Genomic DNA, 24,793 nt, shown 5'->3' with positions numbered 1-24,793 from the left:
ACAATTTATGTAAGGAGGAGAGCATGAAATTAGTGAGAAAAATTAAGCCAGAGTTTGAACAGTGTGTTGTGGACGAATTACATAAAGAACATGGCCAGAGGGTTGTTAGGCTTCCACCGCACCAACGCCACTTCAGCGTTATCGAAATGATTTGGGCAAAGATTAGACATTACGTGGTAACAAATAACAAAATCTTCACTGTTTGCAAAAATTCAGACTGTTAGAGGAAGCAGTGGCACAACTAACGCCACAGAAGTGCAATAATATTGTACGCAACACAGACATGATGAAGCGTGAAAAAGTAAAAGTAAAACCTAAAACATAATTACGATATCGTACATCATTGGGCAATTGCAGTGAGTCTTCTACGGACTAAAACACAGATAACGACGGTGTAGAAGAAGAAAGGGACTGAACTAAGCGGCATTTGCCTTTTGTCTAAATTTTTACGTTCGTGTTTCACGTATTTGACTGAGTGGTGGCTACCGCATTTCCACAAAAATCCAATGGTCCGCTCCCCCAAATGAACCAACCAACCAACCAACCAGAATATATCTCACCTCGTTATTAAGGAAAACCACTCTGCAAAACCATGACGCACTACATGCACACCATAGTGGTTGGTAAATACTTATGCAGCTCATATTACTTTAATGTTGTGAGTTGCTGTATTTACACGAACGAAAGAATGACTCAGATCCACTTCAGCACCCCTTTCATTAGGAAAAGTGAACTAAACATGAATCATTCTGATTGTTGTTGCTTTTATTAAGATATACAAATAACATGAACACGATATCATTTTATACACATGAGTGCGTACGTTAAGTGACATGGATACCGGTATTACGATCCGGTAAAGCGAACTCAGTACTGCAGTTCAAAGGCAGCTTAAGAAAGTAGTTTGTACGGCACGGAAACGTATAGCTGTTTCTGCTACAGCCATACTGCGAACCCCCACCGTCAAACCAAACATCGCCGCCCCCTTTCACGCTCAAATGTGCATCATTCTCAATCGCTTTGTTGTTCCGAGCCAGGTATTGGTGAAACGTCGACTCATCACTGAAGACGACACAATCCAGAAACTCTTCATCGTCATTCAGCAATATTTCGTTTGCAGAGTTGGCACCTAAACAGGTAGGATACAGAGCATGTAACAACTGCAAACGATACGGACATAGTTGTATGTGTATCCTTAAAAGGCTCCACAGAGGCGTAAATGGAACTGCTAATTCACGACTAATCTTCAGAAATGATTTCTTGGCGATACGCATGAAAGACTCTTGTTCAACACGTTCTTCATTGACTCTTGGTCATCCCGAACTCTCAGACTGATAAAACCTTCTACGGATGTTATAATCACGAGTTGGTTACTTAATATGGAATGCACATTCCACAGTAACAACAGATTCATTCCTTGCAAACGCTAAAGCATGGAAGACTTTATGTTCATTGATCACTGCATATGCTACTAGCATATTCTAAAGGAAGACGTAGGAAACAGTGCATACATATTCATACAGGTATACACACAAAACGGAGTTTCTCTGGCATTTCATGCATTATTTATAATTGTAAGTTGAATACGATAAATGTTACGAAGCCTTGAAAGCCCGATATGAATTTTGAAACTCTCAATATTCAGCGAAGTTTCAGCAGAATTCTTGGGAATCTTGTAGAAAAATATGTCTCTGTCGTTTCAAGTTACACCATTCCTTCGAGCAATGAGGAAAGCTTTGTTAACTCATGGTGAGTGGATGAAATGTGTGGCATATTCATTTGGAAAGGAAATTTCCTGAAGTATGCTAGATTAGTTGTCGCTATTTATGTGGAATATCTCCGTTTAATAGTTGATTTTTTATGCTTAAATGGCTACGAATGGAAAAAAACTGCACTTGAGAAATCTCCAGTGAGGTATTGAAACGGAGACGGGAGAGTCGTGATTGAGGAAAAACCAAACAAAACATTGTTACCGAAGAGTAGTACTAAGCAGATTGAAATATTTCGTCACTTTTATAATAATTCAGTCAGCGAAAGTAAAGTTTTATTCTGTTTGAAATTTAATGTTTTTTGCAAGTCAGTAGTAAGCATACATGGTGGTATAGCTTCATATTCTTAGCTTATCGCTTACATTAATTTGCTATGTGGTAATTGTTCGTTCCTGATGAGACATCTTATGTTTCATGAGTAATCGTTTCGTAATTGTTTCATCTTCATATTTGATTTATTTCAGCTGAAGTTGCCTTTCTGTATTCCTAATATAGCGGTTCATTCTATCGGACAGTAAATTTTGCATTATATATTGAGATTTACTGGTAATTTTATGTATCTCGGAACGACACACTTCTGATTCTGTGTATTGGTGCTGCGTGCATCTCTAAACAATGTGCTTCTAATAATAAAATGCTTTCCCAAGAAGCGCGGTAAATCATTGGCTATATTGCGCTGTTCCTACTGTTGACGAATCATCAAAACATTCCGTGATTTGACAGTGCACGCTTGTGAGTTGAGCACCGAAGGCGAGAAACTGAAGGCCTGTTGCCATTCACTACTCTTCCACTTATTACTTAGCGATTTACATGGAAGTTGTCCAACTGCGTTATACCAGGTGAGAGCCATGAGGCTAGTCGCGCCCGTTCACCTGACGCAGCAGAGTGTAGTAGGAGTAGGCTGCATTCATCAGCTGAAACATAAACGAAACAGAACTCTGAATCAGATGAAAATAAAACATACAGCAGTATTTTGTCGATACCATAAACAAATGTGTAATCAGTCTACAAATTAGGAATTTCCAATATATTACTCGAAAAGTGTACAGGATGCTGAAATTCGTGGTCCTACTGCTGACCTTTCAGTGATTGACACTGGGGTGATCGTCAAAGCGTTTTATGTTAAGCGTATTTAGAGAAATTTCTTGCAGTAGGGTAAGAAGAAAAGATTTGCACTGAACTCAGTTCCCACAACTTCATTATGATAGTGATCTAACAACACAATCGGATGGTTGTAATTAAAGTGAAACTACTCACGGCGGTCCAGTGTGGGATGTAATTATCGCATGGCAGCGAAACTTGGTGAACCCATTACGCAGGAAAATAATTGGTTCAAAATTTGCTCACCACGTGCCACATTGACGCTGTACAGCATCTCGTCGACGTCTCCGGTGCTCATACTGAGCAAACTGTGTTAGCAGCAAAATTATCCCTTACTTACTTGTTTGAAATTTTCTGCCCTCGTACTGTTACGAAGCCATTACGTATGGAAACATTTCTAGACATCTTTCTTGCGTTCACAGCGCCAAATTTGCACGTACAGGCTAAAACTAGAACTATATTTTTGTCAGCCTTAATCGGTTCTGCATTAACGTATTAGCATAGCTAACGCGTTTCACTGCCACACGATAATTACAGAGTACACTAGACCTCTGTGGGTAGCTGCCCCTCTGTTATAACCACCCTCCCTCCTCCCGGTATGTCTGTGTGGTCGTGACAGAGTAGGACGATCGTTTATATTATAAATTTTTATTAATACTATGCACCTGAGTCGAAACAAGGCCCCGGGAGTAGACAACATACCATTAGAGCTACTGACGGCCTTGGGACAGCCAGTCTTGACAAAACTCTACCATCTGGTGAACAAAATGTATGAGACAGACGAAATACCCTCGGACTTCAAGAAGAATATAATAATTCCAATCCCAAAGAAAGCAGATGTTGACAGATGTGAAAATTACCGAACTGTCAGTTTAATAAGTCACGGCTGCAAAATACTAACGCGAATTCTTTACAGTTTGGATTCCGTAGAAATATTGGAACAAGTGAGGCAATACTGACCCTACGACTTTCGTTAGAAGCTAGACTAAGAAAAGGCAAACCTACGTTTCTAGCATTTGTACACTTAGAGAAAGCTTTTGACAATGTTGACTGGAATACTCAGTTTCAAATTCTGAAGGTGGCAGGGGTAAAATACAGGGAGCGAAAGGCTATTTACAATTTGTACAGAAACCAGATGGCAGTTATAAGAGTCGAGGGACATGAAAGGGAAGCAGCAGTTGGGAAGGGAGTGAGACAGGGTTGTAGCCTCTCCCTGGTGTTATTCAATCTGTATATTGAGCGAACAGTAAAGGAAACAAAAGAAAAATTCGGAGTCGGCATTAAAATCCATGGAGAAGAAATAAAAACTTTAAGGTTGTAATTCTGTCAGACACAGCAAAGGATTTGGAAGAGCAGTTGAACGGAATAGACAGTGTCTTGAAAGGACGATATAAGATGAACATCAACAAAAGCAAAACGAGGATAATAGAATGTAGTCGAGTTAACTCGCGTGACGCTGAGGGAATTAGATTAGACAATGAGACACTTAAAATAGTAAAGGAGTTTTACTATTTGGGGAGCAAAATAACTGATGATGGTCTAAGTAGAGAGGATATAAAATGTAGACTGCCAATGGCAAGGAAAGCGTTTCTGAAGAAGAGAAATTTGTTAACATCGAGTATAGATTTAAGAGTCAGGCAGTCATTTCTGAAAGTATTTGTATGGAGTGTAGCCCTGTATGGAAGTGAAACAGTTTAGACAAGAAGAGAAGCTTTCTAAATGTGGCACTACAGACGAATGTTGAAGATTAGATGGGTAGATCACATAACTAATGAGGAGTATTGAACAGAATTGGGGAGAAGAGGAGTTTGCGGTACAACTTGAGTAGAAGAAGGGATCGGTTGGTAGGACATGTTCAGAGGCATCAAGGGAACACCAATTTAGTGTTGGAGGGTAGCGTGGAGGGTAAAAATCGTAGAGGGAGACCAAGAGATGATTACACTAAGCAGATTCAGAAGTATGTAGGTTGCAGTAGGTACTGGGAGATGAAGAAGCTTGCACAGGATAGAGTAGCATGGAGAGCTGTATCAAACCAGTCTCAGGACTGAAGACCACAACAACAACACATGCCTGGATCAAATTTATAGTGTAGGAAAATGAGAATCACTTCCATGGGTTCTTGTGTACTCACAGTTCTTCCATACATGTGCATCAAAAAGTTTGGAAAATAAGATTTTATGGACAAAACACAGTTTATTTCATCATCATCCAGACCTCATTTTAGTCAATCCGCATCTAAGTCTGTACTTTAGCCAGACGTAGTGGCCGAACGGTTCTAGGCGCTACAGTCTGGAACCGCGTGACCGCTACGGTCGCAGGTTCGAATCCTGCCTCGGGCATGGCTGTAGGTGATGTCCTTAGTTTAGTTAGGTTTAAGTAGTTCTAAGGTCTAGGGGACTGATCACCTCAGATGTTAAGTCCCATAGTGCTCAGAGCAGCAGTCATGGATATCATAAAATCTATTTACAGAGGCCTGGTAAATCCTGAATTACTGAAGAAGTGTCTGCATGGTCACACTGAAACTCCCAATGAGTCGTTCAATAATCTTATATGGACTCGCTTACCAAAAAATGTTTTTGTTGGAATGAAGACACTAAAGTGGGGGGGGGGGTCAGTGATGCTGTTATTGCTTTTAATGATGGCAAAATTGGTAGGATGAAAGTGCTACATCATATGGGAATTAATCCTGGAGCAACTTGCATCAGAGAACTTGAACGGATGGACTAGGTTCGCATTAATAAAGCAGAATATGCAGCACAGTTGGACACTAAGGAGTCCATAAAGAAAAAAGAAGGAAAAAAGATCAAGAGGATAATATACAGTATAGTGCAGGGTGCTTCTCAGTGATTAAAAATAAAAAATTAAGCATATATAGAGTTACAGTCACTTGAAACTTCAGAAGCCATTCCTGAAAATTTACATTTTCTGTTGCATTTCTCCGTAAATCTCAGAAACCACTTCTAGTAGAGTATTCAAATTTTCCGGCAGTAATAATATACATATCCTGAGTATACTGAACTAAAAGAAGAACATAATGTTAGGTATAATTAAAATTATTTAGAATAACGTACAAATCAAGCACACAAAATTTTAACTGTGAAATTAAAAAACTGTATTTCCGAAAGCAGTGGCTGAAATGCAATTATTTTAGTTCAGTGAACTCAGAACAAACAGTTTAATGTCCTACAATAGTTTCATGTCAATGGCTACAGTAGTTCCTGAAACACATGTAAGCCAAGTCACTAAATTTAACATTGTCGGGATAGGGCGTTCCAACTCCCCTTAATGGTTTTTTCGCGAGATACGCGGAGGAGGAAGCAATGCATTGGCTTACTCTTCTAGGAACGTACAGTCTCAGGACCTCATCAACAGGTCGAACTGTGATGCAGAGCGTCTGTGTTGAACATCTGGTACTAGAGTTGGCTAAGCATCTCCGTGACTCTTTCGCGCTAACTAAATAAACCTATAACGAATCGTGCTGCTCTTCTTTGGATATTTTCTATTTCCTCTACCGTTCCTATCTGGTTCGGATCTCAGACTGATGAGTGACATAGAAACACTGATCAAACGAGTGTTTTGTAAGCTACCTCCATTGTCAGTGGACTATATTTCCGGAGGATTCTTCCAAAGCATCTGAGTTTGGTATCTGCCTTACCTGCGATTAGTATTATGCGATTATTCCACTTTCATTCACTCCGCTTGCAGATGTCTGGATTGTTTATGGAAGTAACTGATTCCAATAATCGTTCTTAATTCGTAAGGTAAAACAAATTATCTATGCGCAATACGTTACATTTGTTCATGTTGAGGGTCAGAGAGACAGGCCAATAGTTTTGTGCCTCTGTTCGACGACCCTTCTTGAAAGCGGGAATTATCTGTGTTTTTTTCCAGTCATTAGAAACGCTCTGCTCTTTCAGCGATCTAAGGCACTCTGCTGCTAGAAGAGGAGCAAGTTCTTTAGCATATTCTTTTCAGAATGGTGTTGGTCTGCCGACAGCTGTAGTTTAGTTGCTTTTCTATTCTATGTTCACTTATTTCGATATGTCACTTTGGCATACATGCGTCAGTTCAAAGGAGGATCTCCTCAGTGACACAATTTTGGAAACGTTTAGTATTTAGGTCTTCTTTGTGGCATCCTCCGTTTCGAAGTCATTGCGATCACAGAGTGTCTGGACAGTTGCATTCGTTCCGTTTACTGATTTAACATAAGATCAAAACATTGTAGGATTTTCTGTCACGCCGGTAGATGGAATTTTAGTCACGTAAGGCGCATCTTCCTCTAATTTTGACATCGGTCAAATTCAATTTTTGTGTGTGGCTTCAAATACTTTAAAAATTGCAGTGAAAAACTCTTTTTTTTGTTCCATCTTCGAACCGCGGTGGATCTTTTCCATGCCTGACTATTTTACTTGCCACGCACCTGTCTGAAGTATGTCGTACAATATTCTCGAATTTTGCCCATTGCTCTTCAGCACTGTTAGTTCTGCAGATGAAATTTTCTTGTTGACTGCCTGCGTAATCTAATATCTGTAGAATCTGCTTTCCTTTGTGCATTCTATTACGCTATTTCAGGCTGGATTGTGTTATTTTACTGTTCTCTTTCCACCACAGAGAGAGGTTTACATTTGACGGTTTATAGCTATAATGAGCGTGGTAGAGTTCCAGACTCTCAGGCGGAAATGAGAAAAGGCCAAACGTATTGTTTTCTGCCCCTGCTTTCCGTCACTTTGCATTCAGATTCTTACCCGAAACTTTTAATTACGCGCCTCTAAAAACCATGATGATGTTGCAAGACTTTACCTGCAAAAGTAAAATCTCACAAAACTGTTTTCCCTGCAGTGAGTATCATGAAACCTGAAAGACAAACGTGCTGCGAGGGATATTCTCTAAATGGAACTGCAACAACATTTTTAAGCAATTCTCAGAAAAATCAGTGACTGCATTTGCGTCTCCATCTAACAACACAAGACAGTTTAAACGAAAAAGGCTGTGCCAGCATCAACAGAATATAAAGGCTTCCTTCCTCTCACGCAAGAAAATTGTTCCACACGGAGGAACAAAATGCGGAAAGTGGTACACGTCGTGAACGGCGACATCAAGCCTGCGTCCATACACTCTAAATTCATCATACAAACTATTTCTACATACTTAAACTGTAGAAGAGCTAGCTAGTTCAATTTAACCTTCCTTTCTCCTATCATCTGGAGAGAATTTTTACATCATGCACACTAGTCAGCATTTAACTGATCTCTTTTGTACTAAACATGCATTAATGAACATAATTGAGGCAATGTTAGATGAGCATCGGTTTGGCCATAGGGAGGATGAAGAACCAGAAGGTATCGGAGGTATTTTTGATGTTACTATTGGTGATGGAAACACAGCTTACGAAAAATCATGACACATTATTTGTCGAATTAAAAAACCATAGAACGAATTTCAGTGGTTCATGACTGCAGTTCTCACAAAATAGGCATAGGCTATACAGAAAAGAGGTAACGTACTACAATTCACAAGAACCAAGAACAAGAAGCATGGAAGAAAGAAGTGCTCGAATAAAAGGCAGCTTAAGACAACGATGTAGCAGCCTATTTACTATCTCCTGTTCGAACTTAGATTCGAAGAAGGAAGGAATATTGGGTATTTCCGCTACAATACCACGCTAACTTCAGCTGTAGAAACGTAGTCTGAAGAACATACTCTGGATATAATCTGCAATTTTATTGGTGCCCCGGCCGTTGCATTTTATGAACACTGCAATGCTGATACTTGGAATTCAACTTATTGGGATATTGGCTTTTTATTTTTCTGAGTTCACTTATAGGGGTGCTCAAAATATGGTGTAAATCTGCGAAAAAGAAATAATTACCTTGGCGATAAATGGGTCTGTTTCCTTAGTATTTCTAGATGTAGGACAGTTGTAAGTAGCTTGAGTGCGATCCTGATCAGTACTAAAGCCATCAGGTCCCCAATAACCCCTAAAAGGGGTATCTGAGGCGGGCATAACTTCATCCTGGACGGTTTAATCTTTAACAAAGGCCGAGGAAGTCGCCACAAAATTTCGGCAAAATGTTGCAGATGATCCTCAAATCATTGACCAGAAAGAAAGAGGTAATCTAAACCGTGGTATACAAATCCAGACTTAACAACATTATACAAAATACGGAAAAGCCGTTAGGCAATGAACGGTTTACATTCTTCTGCCAAAGGAATTTGTTAATACACTTGATTAAGATCTAGGTCGTAAAATATTTGGCTTTTCAGAGCCACAAAAACTCAGTGTAAATTAGGAAACAGGATATAGTGCAAAATTACGTTTTTATTTATTATCCTAAAATCAACAACTGACCTGACTCCCCCTGCCCTTTCAGCACCAGAAATATGGGCGAAGAATGGTGAGGTAGAGGGCCTAATTATTTAGAGGGCCTAATTATTCTCTCCGGCAGCATGTGGTCAACCAACCTCTTCACCTGCTTCATTCAGAGTGGTGAAAGGCGATAAATGTGATCTCTGAGGATGTTAGATCCTCCCAAGTGGACATATTTTTCGGTCTTTGTGACATTTGGTCGTAACACTATCGACTGCTTCATCGCAGATGGCTAAATTTAGCATGTTTTCCTACGAACGTAAAATTCAGTCTAGCATACAGCGTATTTCTAAGCATTGTTAGTGATAAGTCAACGATTTCCCTTCAAAAAATAAAATTGCGTTATCAGGAGCGTTTTAGTTTCCACCGTGTCACAGCATGGCTTTAATCGACATTCGATGTGACATCTTGTAAGATAACGTCATACTTGTTGAACTTCATATTTCGTTGGTGTTGTTGAATAGGAGAATCCTGGAAGTTCAGAGCCGAAACGTACATACGAATCCAGATCAGAGATTATTTGTTTGATTTTGCTGTTTATTCTTATTTTCATCTAGGAAATATATTTAAGTTTTGTTTCGCATAATTTTGAAGATGAAATTCGCCCATCACCATTAGACATATGTACCATGCGATATGTTTTCTAATACTATTCAATCCTGGTTCAGCTGCATTTCGTTTGTGTTAGAAAATAGGAATTTTACCTTAAGGTAGTTTTTTGTTGCTTTTTGGTTTTTTGCTAAAGCTGTTTAAGTGTATAGAATTATTCTGCTAAAGTTGTAAAATTTCATTTTGCTCAACCTGTTAATGATAGCCTTGCGATAAGTAGAGTGCAAAATTGGTATTCACATTTACGGCAGATATTGTATTTGGTATATATTACCATGGTACAGATGCTTATGACACAGTTTTCACGCGGTAGAGTTTGTAATAGTAAGAGAAACGACATTACGCAGAACTGTTTATTAGCGTAGTTACTTTCTGGTAGTTACAGTAATAGTGTTGACATTTTTATTGCACATTTTTCGTAAACCTCAGCATATGATTGTCATTTTCTACACGAAGATTTGGCATAACATATTGTTTACATTTGGCATCACTATGATGATCGAGTCAGTGCTAGATGGGAAGTGGACCTCAGAAGGAGTGCATGCCGGCATGCTTGAACGTATTTGCTGTTTTGCTTTAGGTATAATTATTAACACCACGTTCTGTTCATTTTAAAAGTTTCAGTATGAATCAATTAATGTCGTACAGTGCCACGCGGAATATTGCGAAAAACCACTGTCTTTAAGAGTGTTGGAGTGAGTAACAATTTCAGTAGTAAACTGCATAATTTTTAAGTAGCTAACAATAACTGTTCTTAATCGAACGTGTCATTGCCCGCTTCCTCGATCACATGTAAATACAATAGATGCATCGTTAACATACTGGGATGGAGAGAGGTAACATCGTCGTAATACAGCACACCTAGCGGTCGTTTTATGAGTAATAAGTGAACTACTCTGTTTGCTTTGTCACCTATATTTATTGGTAATCGCGTCGGGACAGGACCCGCATAACTCTCACAGTTGGATAGCTTGTTGAAGCAAGAGGTATTCAAACTGGTCACCGGTGACCAATTTCAAACGGAAAAAAAGAAACAATGCTGTGAAAATAATATGGTCTACTCTGAGTAAAACCAAAAGTAAATTTCCTCTCCCTCCAATCCTCTATAAGACCAGTTGGCTGAATAAAATCAGAAGCCGCAATAACTGGAGCAGCTAAACCACGTACCACATTAAACCTAAATTTCCAAATGAAATTACCAGTCCGCAGTATCATAATTCGTCTGAGAACTGTATTTGTTGGTCGTTGGGAGTTTTAAAAATTGAGTTATTTTATACCCAGCACAAGTGACAGAATAAAAAGCTTCGCTGTCCAACTACACAAAACAGTCCGAATCCAAGAGACACAGTATAGTTCGTCATTTATATTCACATAGAGTCACAAAAAATAAAAGAACGTGGAGATTTGAAGCGTAGACTATTCTATTACACAACGAGGAACCTTTCACAGTAAACTTCCTGCGGCACAGACCCACTATTTAGTCATCTGGCCCTGTCAGATTTAAGCGAAACTAAAACTGGGAGGTCTCCCCCGAAAATGGCTGGTACTGCTACATTCAAAACGTTTACCGGTCAATCGGGAACTAATATCACCAGCACCCCTTCCTCAAGCAAAACACCTGCCTCTCGTATTCCGTGTTTAACACGGCGCTGCTCACCCACCTGTCTGATATTTTCAACTTGCTCAACAGGTAGTTGGAGCTCTAACTAGCAAGGTCACGTAGACGCGAAAAGTACGCGTGAACTATCATGTGGCACGATACATTCTAATATACACTGACGGAGAAAAAGTCGCAACACGTAGGAGAAGTTGTGTGACAAAAAGGAAAGATGGTACACGACGTTTCTTCAAAGTTTGCGCCAATCGCTAATAGCGCCACTGTAAAAATGCAGGTTAGGTTTGCTTTATATATACGCTGTAACGGTTGTGAGCCTTAGTTACCTTTGGACGTGGAGAGTTGATGTTCGTCAAGAAAGAATTTAAAGCTTCAGAGAAGCCATTATCAACACCTCACTGAGTTTGAACGAGGTCGTCTAAATAGGGCTACGAGAAACTGGATATTCCTTCTGCGATACTACAGAAAGACTGGCTGGTATGTAGCTACTGTATATCATTAGTGATAGCAGTGGTCACGACAATACGTTGCACTACCGAGACGGTGCATCTGAATTTAATACTGGACTCCCAGGAAAGGTTCAAAGCACAGACTGTTTGAAGCGTTACTCCCCAGAGACAATTATGTCTGGCGTACGGCTGCGGCGTTTCGTACTGTATCTGCAGAAGCAATTTGAGCAGCAGTTGGTATCACGGAGACACAAAGGACTGTTACAGATCGGTTACTTCAAGAACAGATCCGACCTAGATGCCGTGCAGAGTGCATTCCACTGTCCCCTAACCATCGCCATTTGTGACTTCAGTGGTGTCAAGCGAGAACTCATCCGAGGCAAGGTGGAGGTCTGTTGTGTTCTCTGCTGAAAACTTGTTCTGACTCGCTACCAGTGATGGCCGTGTGTTGGTCAGAAGGGGGCCAGGTGAGCGCCTGCTACGATCCTGTCTGTATGCAAGACTCAATGGACCCACTCCTGGAGCTATGGTCTGGGTACGATATCATATATCAGCAGGAGCGTTCTCGTGGTTATACCCCGCACCCATACTGAGAAATTTTACGTCAGTCTGATGATTTGCCTTTTTTTTTTTGCTGCCACTCATGAACAGAATTTTCCAACACGATAAGAATAGGCCACATACCACTGTTCTAACCCAATATGCTCTACACAGTGCCACCATGTCGCCTTGGCCTGTTCAGTAACGAGATCTGTCTACAGGCGACACATACTGGACATAATTGGATGAAAACTAAGTCGTTATCCACAACCAGTGTTAATCGCCCCTGTACTAGCCGACCAAGTGCAATAGGCATAGAATTCCATCCTGCAAACTGACATCCCAGACCTGTACGACACAATACTTGCACCGTTGTGTGCTAGGTACAGCATTCTGGCGGTTACATCAGTTATTACATCTGAACTTTCAACGGCTTATTTCGCGCTTTTGTTAACTTGTGATATTGCGATGTGAATTACTTAAATATGTCACCTTGACAAATTTATTGACGAAATTTAATAACTATAGATAATTTAATTTTTGGTGTTGCAAATATTTCCGTTCGTGGGCGATGAAAAAGTTTCCTTTCGACGGTCCCAATGAAGTCTTACTACACTTCGATGCTTATACAACCGCACTGGCTTGCATGCACACTGCAACAACGTTCGCAAACGGAAATGGTTTTATCGTCATTTTTGGTTGGTTCACATGGTTCTGAGCACTATGGGACCTAACTTCTGAGGTCATCAGTCCCTTGAACATAGAACTACTTAAACGTAACTAACTAAGGACATCACACACATCCATGCCCGAGGCAGGATTCGAACCTGCGACCGTAGCGGTCGCGCGGTTCCAGACTGAAGTACCTAGAACCGCTCGGCCACAGAGGCCGGCTATCGTCATTTTTAATGACATTCTCGGTTTCGTGGTGCGGTAAACAGAATGCTTGAGCAACACGTCGAGCGCTACTGACTTACTCGCAGAGGAGCTTCTGCTCGCTATGTATGCGCATGTAGTGAATCCTAATCAGTTCTTGTAAGTTAATAGCTGATACAAATTTAATGCAAGCATTGACAATGAAATTAGTAATACTAGAGTCTTTGCCAATAGCTGTACAAACAAACTGTTTTAAGCGACCGAAAACCAGTGGCTACAGAAGACGGTAACACTGCTCATCCAATAGCCTATAAATCTCACCTTCGTTCTACAGCTCTATCAAAAAGCACAACAACAACAACAAAAATAATGTGAGACAACGTATCGCCCAAGAACTCGCCTTCTTCCTTCATAGCACGGTGGATAGGGTGAGGCAGATTGACAAACAGATCAATACTGCTGACACCCAGTTCAGCCATCTGAGTGGGGTTTCCAGTAAATGGACAAACCGATCCCTTGTTCATCAACCATTTTACCTGTTAGCATGCGACTCATACGCTTACAAAATTCCAGTGCCTCCATTTTAACACAATGACAAATCGCTAACCCCCCCACTCTGCCACCAGCATCATATAATGCCTCCAAATATTTGATATAGTGAGTTATTGTAGCTGGCTTGAACTTAAGCCATTTCAAAGAAGAACATGCAGAAACTATTTATTCCAACATGGCTTCAACATGGGACACTGCCGCAGTCATCTCTTTCTCTGAAGGAGCAGAGAGAACAACCAGCCAAACCCAAGCCTCCCACAACACAAGGGCGGAATCTGACGCCTGCCTGAGTTAGGTCCGTAGCCCAGCACACAGAGAAAAGTACATCCGACAATAATAAATCAAAGGGGGAAAGAAAATTCAGGACAGTTTCTTCAATTCAGTTTAGGGACAATCGAATATTAGCAATCATCTGGCCACAATCCGCACAACCACGCTCTGTTGCCAGTACGTAACAGATATATAGGTTAACCGTAAACATGTTTTTTTTTTTTAAGTTATAAGTCTTCTAGCTACTTTTGCATGGCCCTCCACTTATTATTCTCTTTTCTACATAATAATCACTGCTAAATATTAATGTCATATTAATGAACTCTTCCATCACTTTTAATTGCTAATTCATTCAGTACATACCTGATTTACGTGGAAAGAGACAACGTCAGCTAAAATTTCGCAGATGAATGATAATGTGAGTGAAATTTATACTCGTCTTCGCTGCAGTTCCAAACTGTATATTCTGCCCACACAACACAAAGTTTAATTACACATTTTGACATGTTGAGACAGTTTAAATTCACACCAACCTTCCTTTTTGTTCTAGAAAGAGTTTCTACATGTACTAACTATGAAATACATTTAATGTCGTACAAAAATCTAACAAGATGTGTCTCACTGACTTGAGGAACTGAAATCTCGAAGTCATTGTTTTGGCTTGGATTCAGATGTATCGACTAGAATGTGACCTTCTGGCGTGTTCTAGAAGCGGTAATTGATCAAATTAATTGATGCATTAATTTTCTGTTCAAACTAAATGAATAGATTCAACAATTTGCATCTTCTGATGTTCACAAAAATATAAGCATGAAAATAGTAATATAGATGGTTTTAAATAATGGTGATGCACAATCATTAAAATTATTGAAAATACTGCATAAACAATGCAATATGTATTTAGCTTTTACAAAACATAAATTAATAAACATCACTGAAAAAATTACTCAAGTCTTTTCAATATACAAATAGTTTTCTACTTTGTGAATAATAAAACTTTATGGAAAACTATGTAAATTGCACTTGGAAAAACATTAGAAATATATGGCCTTTGGTATGAATTATACAAAGAAAAAATCAGGCCACATTTTGTAAAACTACATATTGCAATTTGGATTCACATCATTACAGAGCGGAATCAATAGGACAACTAATATTCATAGCACGACATTATCTCCCAGAAATGCAAAAACCGCTATTACTTGATAGACGAATGTGGAAAGATACAAAATTTCGAAATGCAAAATGTATAACATCACTAATAGAGAAACAGTAGTCTCATTATAGATCCTCATACTCTATTGCCATGGTGCAGCTGCTGTGATAGATTTTCAGTAGACAAAAATAGTCTAGGTTGTAAAACCTACATTTGACACTAGTACTTTTTTAGCCAAAAATTTCAATAATCATTACTGAACAGAAGATTGTACTGCAAATTTCAGAAAGGACACCATTGTTAAGCCATTCTGATGACATTTCTTTCCTAATGAAAGTGAAGAAGCATTACCCAGAACATTTTCTTAACTCTTTGTTATGAAATCCGCTCACACAATGTTGAGCTTAGAATAAGAATGTGATTACATGACTCTGTGGAGCATACGCTTTTATAAAAGTTTGTCATTCCACAATTTGAAAAGTTCGCTAGTGTAAAATTTTCAAGGCAAATCGTCTTTACATTTAACTACAATGATTCTTTAAAAGAATGTTCAGGTAATAAAGACAAACTTTGGTATGAAATGGCATAAAATTTTATGCTTGGATGTAAAACATTTTGCATACTTTTTCATAATTCAAAATATGTCATTAAAAGCAGATAGTAAATCATAAATTTCACATAACTAATTACAATATATGTTTTTTCCATCTGAAAAGTACTGCAGAAATCAATAAATCTCTCTCCTCTCTGATTCCTACCACCAAGTGCATAATCTCTCATAACCCTTTCTTTTACTCCTTCCCACACAACAGCATTCCAAGTCCCCATGACAATTATATTCTCATCTGTCCTTGCATACTGAATTACCCACTCAATATCCTTATATACTTTCTCTATCTCCTGATTTTCTGCTTGTGTCGTCGGCATGAATACCTGAACTACTGTTGTCAGTGTTGGTTTGCTGTCCATCCTGATGAGAACAAACCTATCACTGGGCTGATCACAGTAACTCACTCCATGTCTCACATTCCTATTCAAAACGAATCTTACTTCTGTTATTCCATTTTCTACTGCTGTTGATATTGCCCTAAACTTGTCTGACTATAAATCATTGTCTTCTTTCCATTTCACTTCCCTGGCACCCACTATATTTAGACTAAGACTAAGCGTTCCGCTTTTCAGAGATTTTAGGTTCCCTACCATGTTCAAATTTCTGACTTTCCATGCCCCAACTCATAGAACGTTATCCTTTGACAGGGTTTTTCAATATGTTTCGCATGGTGCCTCCCCCTCGGCAGTGCCGGCCGCGGTGGTCTCGCGGTTCTAGGCGCGCAGTCCGGAACCGCGCGACTGCTACGGTCGCAGGTTCGAATCCTGCCTCGGGCATGGATGTGTGTGATGTCCTTAGGTTAGTTAGGTTTAAGTAGTTATAAGTTCTAGGGGACTGATGACCACAGCTGTTAAGTCCCATAGTGCTCAGAGCCATCCCCTCGGCAGTAGGCTCCTGAAGGTCCAAATGGTTGACTTGTTGACAACTTTTGCCAATGGAGAGATCATGAACATACTTTCTCGATTACAGGCCATATGTCCTGTGGACACGCATTGTGTGTCTTCTTTAATGCAGTGATTTGCAGTGCCTTCTGCTTCTTCATGCCACTGGTCATTGCTGATTCTTCCAACTTTAGGGACAGTTACTAATCGAAAAGGCACACTTGCTCTGAATCTCTGTCCGCTCATCCTCCCTTCAGAATTTATGCGGAGGAGGGGTTCGAAGTTGAGACCAAGGACTTTTCAATTACCAATCAGAGACACTATCTTTTGACCATTCCTTATCAATGAACCAACACAGAAAATAGAAATTTACAATATTTAAAATTGTTTTATCACTTCTACAAATGAAGATGAACTTCTTTTTTGTCATCAGTCTACTGACTGGTTTGATGCGGCCCACCACGAATTCCTTTCCTGTGCTAACCTCTTCATCTCAGAATAGCACTTGCAACCTACGTCCTCAATTATTTGCTTGACGTATTCCAATCTCTGTCTTCCTCTACAGTTTTTGCCCTCTGCAGCTCCCTCTAGTACCATGGAAGTCATTCCCTCATGTCTTAGCAGATGTCCTATCATCCTGTCCCTTCTTCTTATCAGCGTTTTCCACATATTCCTTTCCTCTCCGATTCTGCGTAGAACCTCCTCATTCATTACCTTATCAGTCCACCTAATTTTCAACATTCGTCTATAGCACCACATCACAAATGCTTCGATTCTCTTCTGTTCCGGTTTTCCAACAGTCCATGTTTCACTACCATACATTGCTGTACTCCAGACGTACATCTTCAGAAATTTCTTCCTCAAATTAAGGCCGGTATTTAATATTAGTAGACTTCTCTTGGCCAGAAATGCTAGTCTGCTTTTGATGTCCTCCTAGCTCCATCCGTCAATGGTTATTTTACTGCCTAGGTACCAGAATTCCTTAACTTCATTGACTTCGTGACCATCAATCCTGATGTTAACTTTCTCGCTGTTCTCATTTCTACTACTTCTCATTACCTTCGTCTTTCTCCTATTTACTCTCAAACCATACTGTGTACTCATTAGACTGTTCATTCCATTCAGCAGATCATTTAATTCTTCTTCAGTTTCACTCAGGATAGCAATGTCATCAGCAAATCGTATCATTGATATCCTATCACATTGTATTTTAATTCCACTCCTGAACCTTTCTTTTATTTCCATCATTGCTTTCTCGATGTACAGATTGAAGAGTAGAGGCGAAAGGCTACAGCCTTGTCTTACATCCTTCTTAATACGAGTACTTCGTTCTTGATCGTCCACTCTTATTATTCCCTCTTGGTTATTGTACATATTGTATATGACCCGTCTCTCCCTATAGCTTACCCCCTACATTTTTCAGAATCTCAAACAGTTTTTACCATTTTATATTGTCGAACACTTTTTCCAGGTCGAAAAATCCTATGAAAGTGTCTTGATTTTTCTTTAGCCTTGTTTTCATTATTAACCGTAACGTCAGAATTGCCTCTCTCGTCCCTTTACTTTTCCTAAAGCCAAAATGATCGTCACCTTGCGCATTCTCAATTTTCTTTTCCATTCTTCTGTATATTAATCTTGTAAGCAGCTTCGATGCATGAGCTGTTAAACTGATTGTGCGATAATTCTCGCAATTGTCAGCTCTTTCCGTCTTCGGAATTGTGTGGATGATGCTTTTCCGACAGTCAGATGGTATATCACCAGACTCATATATTCTACACACCAACGGGAATAGTCGTTTTGTTGCCACTTCCCCCAATGATTTTAGAAATTCTGATGGAATGTTATCTATCCCTTCTGCCTTATTTGACCGTAAGTCCTCCAAATCTCTTTTAAATTCCGATTCTAATACTGGATTTCTATCTCTTCTAATTCGATTCCTGTTTCTTCTTCTATCACATCAGACAAATCTTCACCCTCATAGAGGCTTTCAATGTATTCTTTCCACCTATCTGCTCTCTCCTCTGCATTTAACAATGGAATTCCCGTTGCACTCTTAATGTTACCACCGTTGCTTTTAATGTCACCAAAGGTTGTTTTGACTTTCCTGTATGCTGAGTCTGTCCTTCCGACAATCATATCTTTTTCGATGTCTTCACATTTTTCCTGCAGCCATTTCGTCTTAGCTTCCCTACACTTCCTATTTATTTCAATCCTCAGCGACTTGTTTTTCTGTATTCCTGATTTTCCCGGAACATGTTTGTACTTCCTCCTTTCATCAATCAACTGAAGTATTTCATCTGTTACCCATGGTTTCTTCGCAGCTACCTTCTTTGTACCTATGTTTTCCTTCCCAACTTCTGTGATGGCCCTTTTTAGAGATGTCCATTCCTCTTCAACTGTACTGCCTCCTGCGCTATTCCTTATTGCTGTATCTATAGCGTTAGAGATCTTCAAACGTATCTCGTCATTCCTTAGTACTTCTGTATCCCACTTGTTTGCGTATTGATTTATTCTGACTAATGTCTTGAATTTCAGCCCACTCTTCATCATTACTACATTGTGATCTGAGTCTATATCTGCTCATGAATACGCCTTACAATCCGGTAACTGATTTCGGAATCTCTGTCTGACCATGATGTAATCTAATTGAAATCTTCCCGTATCTCCCGGCCTTTTCCAAGTATACCTCCTCCTCTTGTGATTGTTGAACAGGGTATTCGCTATTACTAGCTGAAACTTGTTACAGAACTCAATTAGTCTTTCTCCTCTTTCATTCCTTGTCCCAAGCCCATATTCTCCTGCAACCGTTTCTTCTACTCCTTCCTCTACAACTGCATTCCAGTCGCCCATGACTATTAGATTTTGGTCCCCCTTTACATACTGCATTACCCTTTCAATATCCTCATACAGTTTCTCTATCTGTTCATCTTCAGCTTGCGACGTCGGCATGTACACCTGAACTATCGTTATCGGTGTTGGTCTGCTGTCGATTATGATTAGAAAAACCGGGTCACTGAACTGTTCACAGTAACACACCCTCTGCCCTACCTTCCTATTCATAACGAATCCTACACCTGTTATACCATTTTCTGCTGCTGTTGATATTACCCGATACTCATCTGACCAGAAATCCTTGTCTTCCTTCCACTTCACTTCACTGACCCCTACTATTTCTAGATTGAGCCTTTGCATTTTCCTTTTCAGATTTTCTAGTTTCCCTACCACGTTCAAGCTTCTGACATTCCGCGCCCCGACTCGTAGAACGTTATCCTTTCGTTGATTATTCAGTTTTTTTCTCATGGTAACCTCCCCCTTGGCAGTCCCCTCCCAGAGATCCGAATGGGGGACTATTCCGGAATCTTTTGCCAATGGAGAGATAATCATGACACTTCTTCAATTACAGGCCACATGTCCTGTGTATACACATTACGTGTCTTATGGTCCATAATTTATCTTCCAGTGATGAAGATAATATAAACGAAACTACTAATTTATTTCCATGTTCAACGAAATCGATCTTTATTAATCCTATTCCTTTTGATTGTTTCTACACTGTACACACAGCCTTTTATCTTGGAATTGCGTCCTTTTGACATGTGTCAGCCTTAGCCTGAATGAAATCATCTTCAGTTCCTTTTCTATTACGCTCTGTCTGGTCATATCAAACACACAGCTGAAAATATTTTGTCACTGCATTTGGTTGGAATTCTGGCATACTTGTAGGCAAAAACTGTCTTAGATTTTTTTGGCATTGGGTGTTGTTTACATAATTTATATAACATAATGATACAAATCTTTACTGAAACATGAAACTTAGCTGTAAGTAGGAGAAATTATTATGCAAACTGGATTGATTATCATTCAAAAATCTTGCAAGATAAACTATTTTCTCTTTTATTCAGTGTAATTGGTAGCGGTTTGGACTAAAATTCAACTAACTGTCATAATTTTTCAAAAACTGTAGAAAACTGTTTACAAGAAAGCATATTACAATGAGAAGACCTAGTAATACAAAACTGAAAAATTTTATGAAGCCAATTTTACCTGGCCCACTATTACAGTTATATTCTAATTAGCTCTTCCATCGAGAGTCATATAATAGCTAAGAAATTTATCACATAGTAAAACTGTTCTTGCAAGAATGTTTGATCAAACAAGGAATGCACATCTATTTTCATAAAATGTTTATACAAAAGCAAATGGAAAATGATACTTGTTTCAACATTGTGCTAAATATTTATATTTTAAAATGTAAAGACAAGTTATAATCACACATTGTGTTTTAAATACCCCCAAACAACCTTGAGCTAAAGAACCTGGCTTCATAGCAAGGCCTACACAAATTGGACATATCTTCCACATAATTACTGAGAAATGCAAAAACCATTCCAATTTTTTTTCAAAGTAATTATACTTGCATAATATTCAAGTACTTTTTCAGGCTTCTTTTCTTTTACTTTACCTACAAATTGATAGGATTTTTTTAAAAAAATTGGATGCAGTTGGTATCTATTTCTAGTCAGCTATAGCTATATGACCATTATTTCACATAGATCATCATTATAATTTTCACATTCGAATAATGCCAACGTTATAAATTAGTCAAGTGGAATTAAAATACTTGGGACATGTCAGACCCATAGATAATACCTAATACCAGTTTCCGTAGACCAAAATTTTACTTCAACACATAGAAAAAATGCTACTACTTCAAGAAAAGCATTACTCTGCTCAATGAGCTTGTAGAGATACAATACAGCATCAACTTAGCATCATTAATCTAAACTATTACTTAAAATCCCCTGATAATTATCACCTAATAAATCACCATAATTTCCTCAACTCTCCATCATCTGTCACCTAATATCGTAATCATGAAATAATTCATCTCCATAGTTTCCACAAAACTGTATCATATTATCTCAAATATAAAAGTGTTCTGAAGATCATTCTCATACCATAACATCATAGTATATTCCTCAAACCAAGAAAGGTCTCACATATCAACTTATTCTTGATGTATTTCTTGTAAATACTTACACAGCTCTTAATTCTGATAATATGGTCACTGTTGTGACCTGGTAAACATCTTTACTACTAACTTTTCACAATGGTGTGAGTATAGAAGCAAAGTTGATACAGTTTATGAGAACTAAAGCATCTCCATGTCCTTCACTTTCTCACACTGGTACTTCAGATTCTTTCACAGTAGCCATATTAAATGGCTAGCTATAATCACAATGAAATAGTAAAATTTTCAGTCTGACTTTTCGAATTACAAAAACCAAAATTCTTTTGCAAACTGCACAAAAATTCTCCAAAAGCAGTGATACTTCACATCTATTTACATTCTACACATTCCAACTGAGGTAAATATGGGATACCCCCTCTCTGTGTAAATAAACCAGACCTGATGCTAAATTTGTTTGAACGAAGCATAGACGTTCCCCACATATAACCAAATTATTGTTCATTCAAACTTCTTGAAATTAATACAGAATAACATTCCAATGTGCAACAACAGTTATTTCATGTCCAAAGAGTTTTTAAACTTAGTCAGAAATAAAACTTTTACTTTTAACAAGCAAGAAACTTTAAGATTCAGTAGATTCAAATACTACATAATTTTCCCTGCAATTGAGATTATTTTTATCAGATAAAATTGCAATACTTATTACAGGATTTCCACACAAGAAGCCAACAAATCGATAGCAGAAGATAATTTGAAAGGTTAAACACATGACTTTGAGAACACCTGCAGGATGGAAAGAGAAAACTTTAGAAGTAATAGTGCTTTAGCGTCCAGACCTTCAGTTCACCATATGCTAATCACAAACATAACTCGTGACACCATGGGCATATCTTTATCAGCGTTTTTCATCACCATTTTCCTGTACCCCATCAGTTTCAAATACTGCCGTAGTTTTACTAGCAACCCAATGTTATAACGCTTCCATATATAGCATTTTACCACATATTACCAAGGAGACAACGTAAAGGTGTTTTTAACTGAACTTATTTGAATCTGCATATAAGTATGTTACTAAAAAGTAACAATTTATTTCCATAATTACAATATGTTGCCAAAAATAGTTTTTAGTTTTTTCAAACCATCGTTAAAGTAAATAATTTCAAAAGACCTTAAAATAGCCAATAGTTCTTCGCTGTACTGAGATAACATGCAGACACTTTAATTTTTGGTCCTGTTCATAGATTCAATATATAGATCGCTAGTTTTTCAGATTTGCTTTCAACTCATTTTCTGATAACAGGTTTGTGTGTGTAATAGGAAGTTTTCCTATCTGGGATGACAGATAATCTTGCAACTGGTGATACTGTATCAACAAATGCACTGCTTAGTTCTACTGTTACACTACTGCTTAAATCATGATTTTGTACAACAACATTACTGGTGGCCTCAACTGGATGCTCTCCTTCATCAAAACTATTGTCACTGTCATCTACACTCACCCTAGACTCACAATAGCTTTTTACTTCTGTAATTTGATTAGTCTTATCTAATATTCGTTTTCTAATTTCGTCTTTGAAAAATTTTCATTTCAGACTTCAGTTCACCTAATTGATTATTGTGTTCTAACAATTAAATCTCTAAGTGTTCACTCTCGTCTACTATTTCTAACTTCATTTCACTCAACTAACTATTGTTTTCAGCAAATATATTTTCAATAATCTTGCCTAGTTTGGATTCTTTATCTCTTGTGCTCCCTCTTTAGTCTAATTCAGATCTGACACATTCCCTACTGCATAACTTCAGACTTGACCATAATTGTAACTCCAAAAACCAATAAAACCAAAAGGCACATGTTTTAAGATTTCATTTCTTGTGGAGCTAAGCTTATCGATCTTCTAATGATTTTATAACTTTCATTGAGAGCCAGTGATTATTCTTCATACCTACTTCATCTGTATTTTTACCTTTCTTATATCCAGTTTACTTCTAGTACTCTCTTCTTCTTGCTGCTGATTAAAAAAGTTTTAGAAACATGTATATTTTTCTTCCTTCATCTTAAACATGAAATGTTTTGAGTGTCTTCAGTAATACGTACTGGATCTTGGACTATGGATCCGCATATAATGGTGCTCATTTCTCTTCTGCATCAAAATCGCTGCTAAAACTTAGTGTCATAATAATGTACTCTTCTAGCATTTTTAACTGATAGTGCTTTCATTACATACCTAATTTACCTGGAAAGAGATAACAATAACTAGAAGTTTGTAAATGAATAATTATGTGGGTAAAAATTATATTCATTTTTGTTGGAATTCCAGATTTCAGGCTTTTCGTACTCAGTCTATAAGTAGCTCTAAGACCCTGGATATTAGTTTCATAGTAAAGATGCATCACAATATCACAACACAAATTTTAATTGCATATTTTAACATATTGCGACTGTAGAAATTCAGACCAGTCATCCAGCACAAAGAGGCTGACAAGATGTGTCTGCAGTGACTTGAGGAACTGAAATGAACTGAAGTGATCGCTTTGGTACAGTTTCAGATACATGTATTCGAACAGGAGCTTCTCCTACACTCTAGAACCGGTAACTGATGAAATTAATACTTGCACTATCTTCGGTTTTTAAGTAGGCGCACAATTTAAACACAAATGCATATTTTGATGTTTACAAAAATATAAAGATGAAAATAGTAATATAGATTGTTCCAAATAATTATTTGGTGTGACTTTAAAAATTATGGAACATAACACATAGGTGCTAGTTATTTAGATTTTGCAAAATATGTAATTAATAATTATTGATGAAATGTATATATGAGTTTCTGAAATGTAGCAATGGTTTTATATTTAATGGTTAATAAAACTTTATGGAAAACTATGTAAATTACATTTGGAAAAATATTTGAAATACGTGTACTTTGCTATGAATGAAGAGAAAACAAAAACCAGGCCACATTTTGCATTAGTACATAATCCAATTTATGTTGATAGCATTACAAAGCGAAATCAGTAGGGTAACC

The 24,793-nt window shown here is 38.3% G+C and overlaps 1 protein-coding gene across 1 annotated transcript in view; it reads right to left on the bottom strand.

Moving 5' to 3' along the window:
- Positions 1-2,623: 2,623 nt before the first annotated feature.
- Positions 2,624-24,793, bottom strand: part of LOC126155562 (odorant receptor 43a-like) — a 158,597-nt gene continuing 136,427 nt past the window's right edge. Inside the window, exon 5 of the mRNA XM_049916236.1 lies at positions 2,624-2,683. Coding sequence (XP_049772193.1) covers positions 2,624-2,683 — 60 coding nt within the window. The remainder of the gene's footprint in view (positions 2,684-24,793) is intronic.

This window comes from Schistocerca cancellata, chromosome 2, assembly GCF_023864275.1.
Source record: "Schistocerca cancellata isolate TAMUIC-IGC-003103 chromosome 2, iqSchCanc2.1, whole genome shotgun sequence".
NCBI classification, from domain to species: Eukaryota; Metazoa; Arthropoda; class Insecta; order Orthoptera; family Acrididae; genus Schistocerca; species Schistocerca cancellata.
The sequence above is the reverse complement of the archived record's forward strand: the minus strand, read 5'-3'. Positions and strand labels throughout refer to the sequence as shown.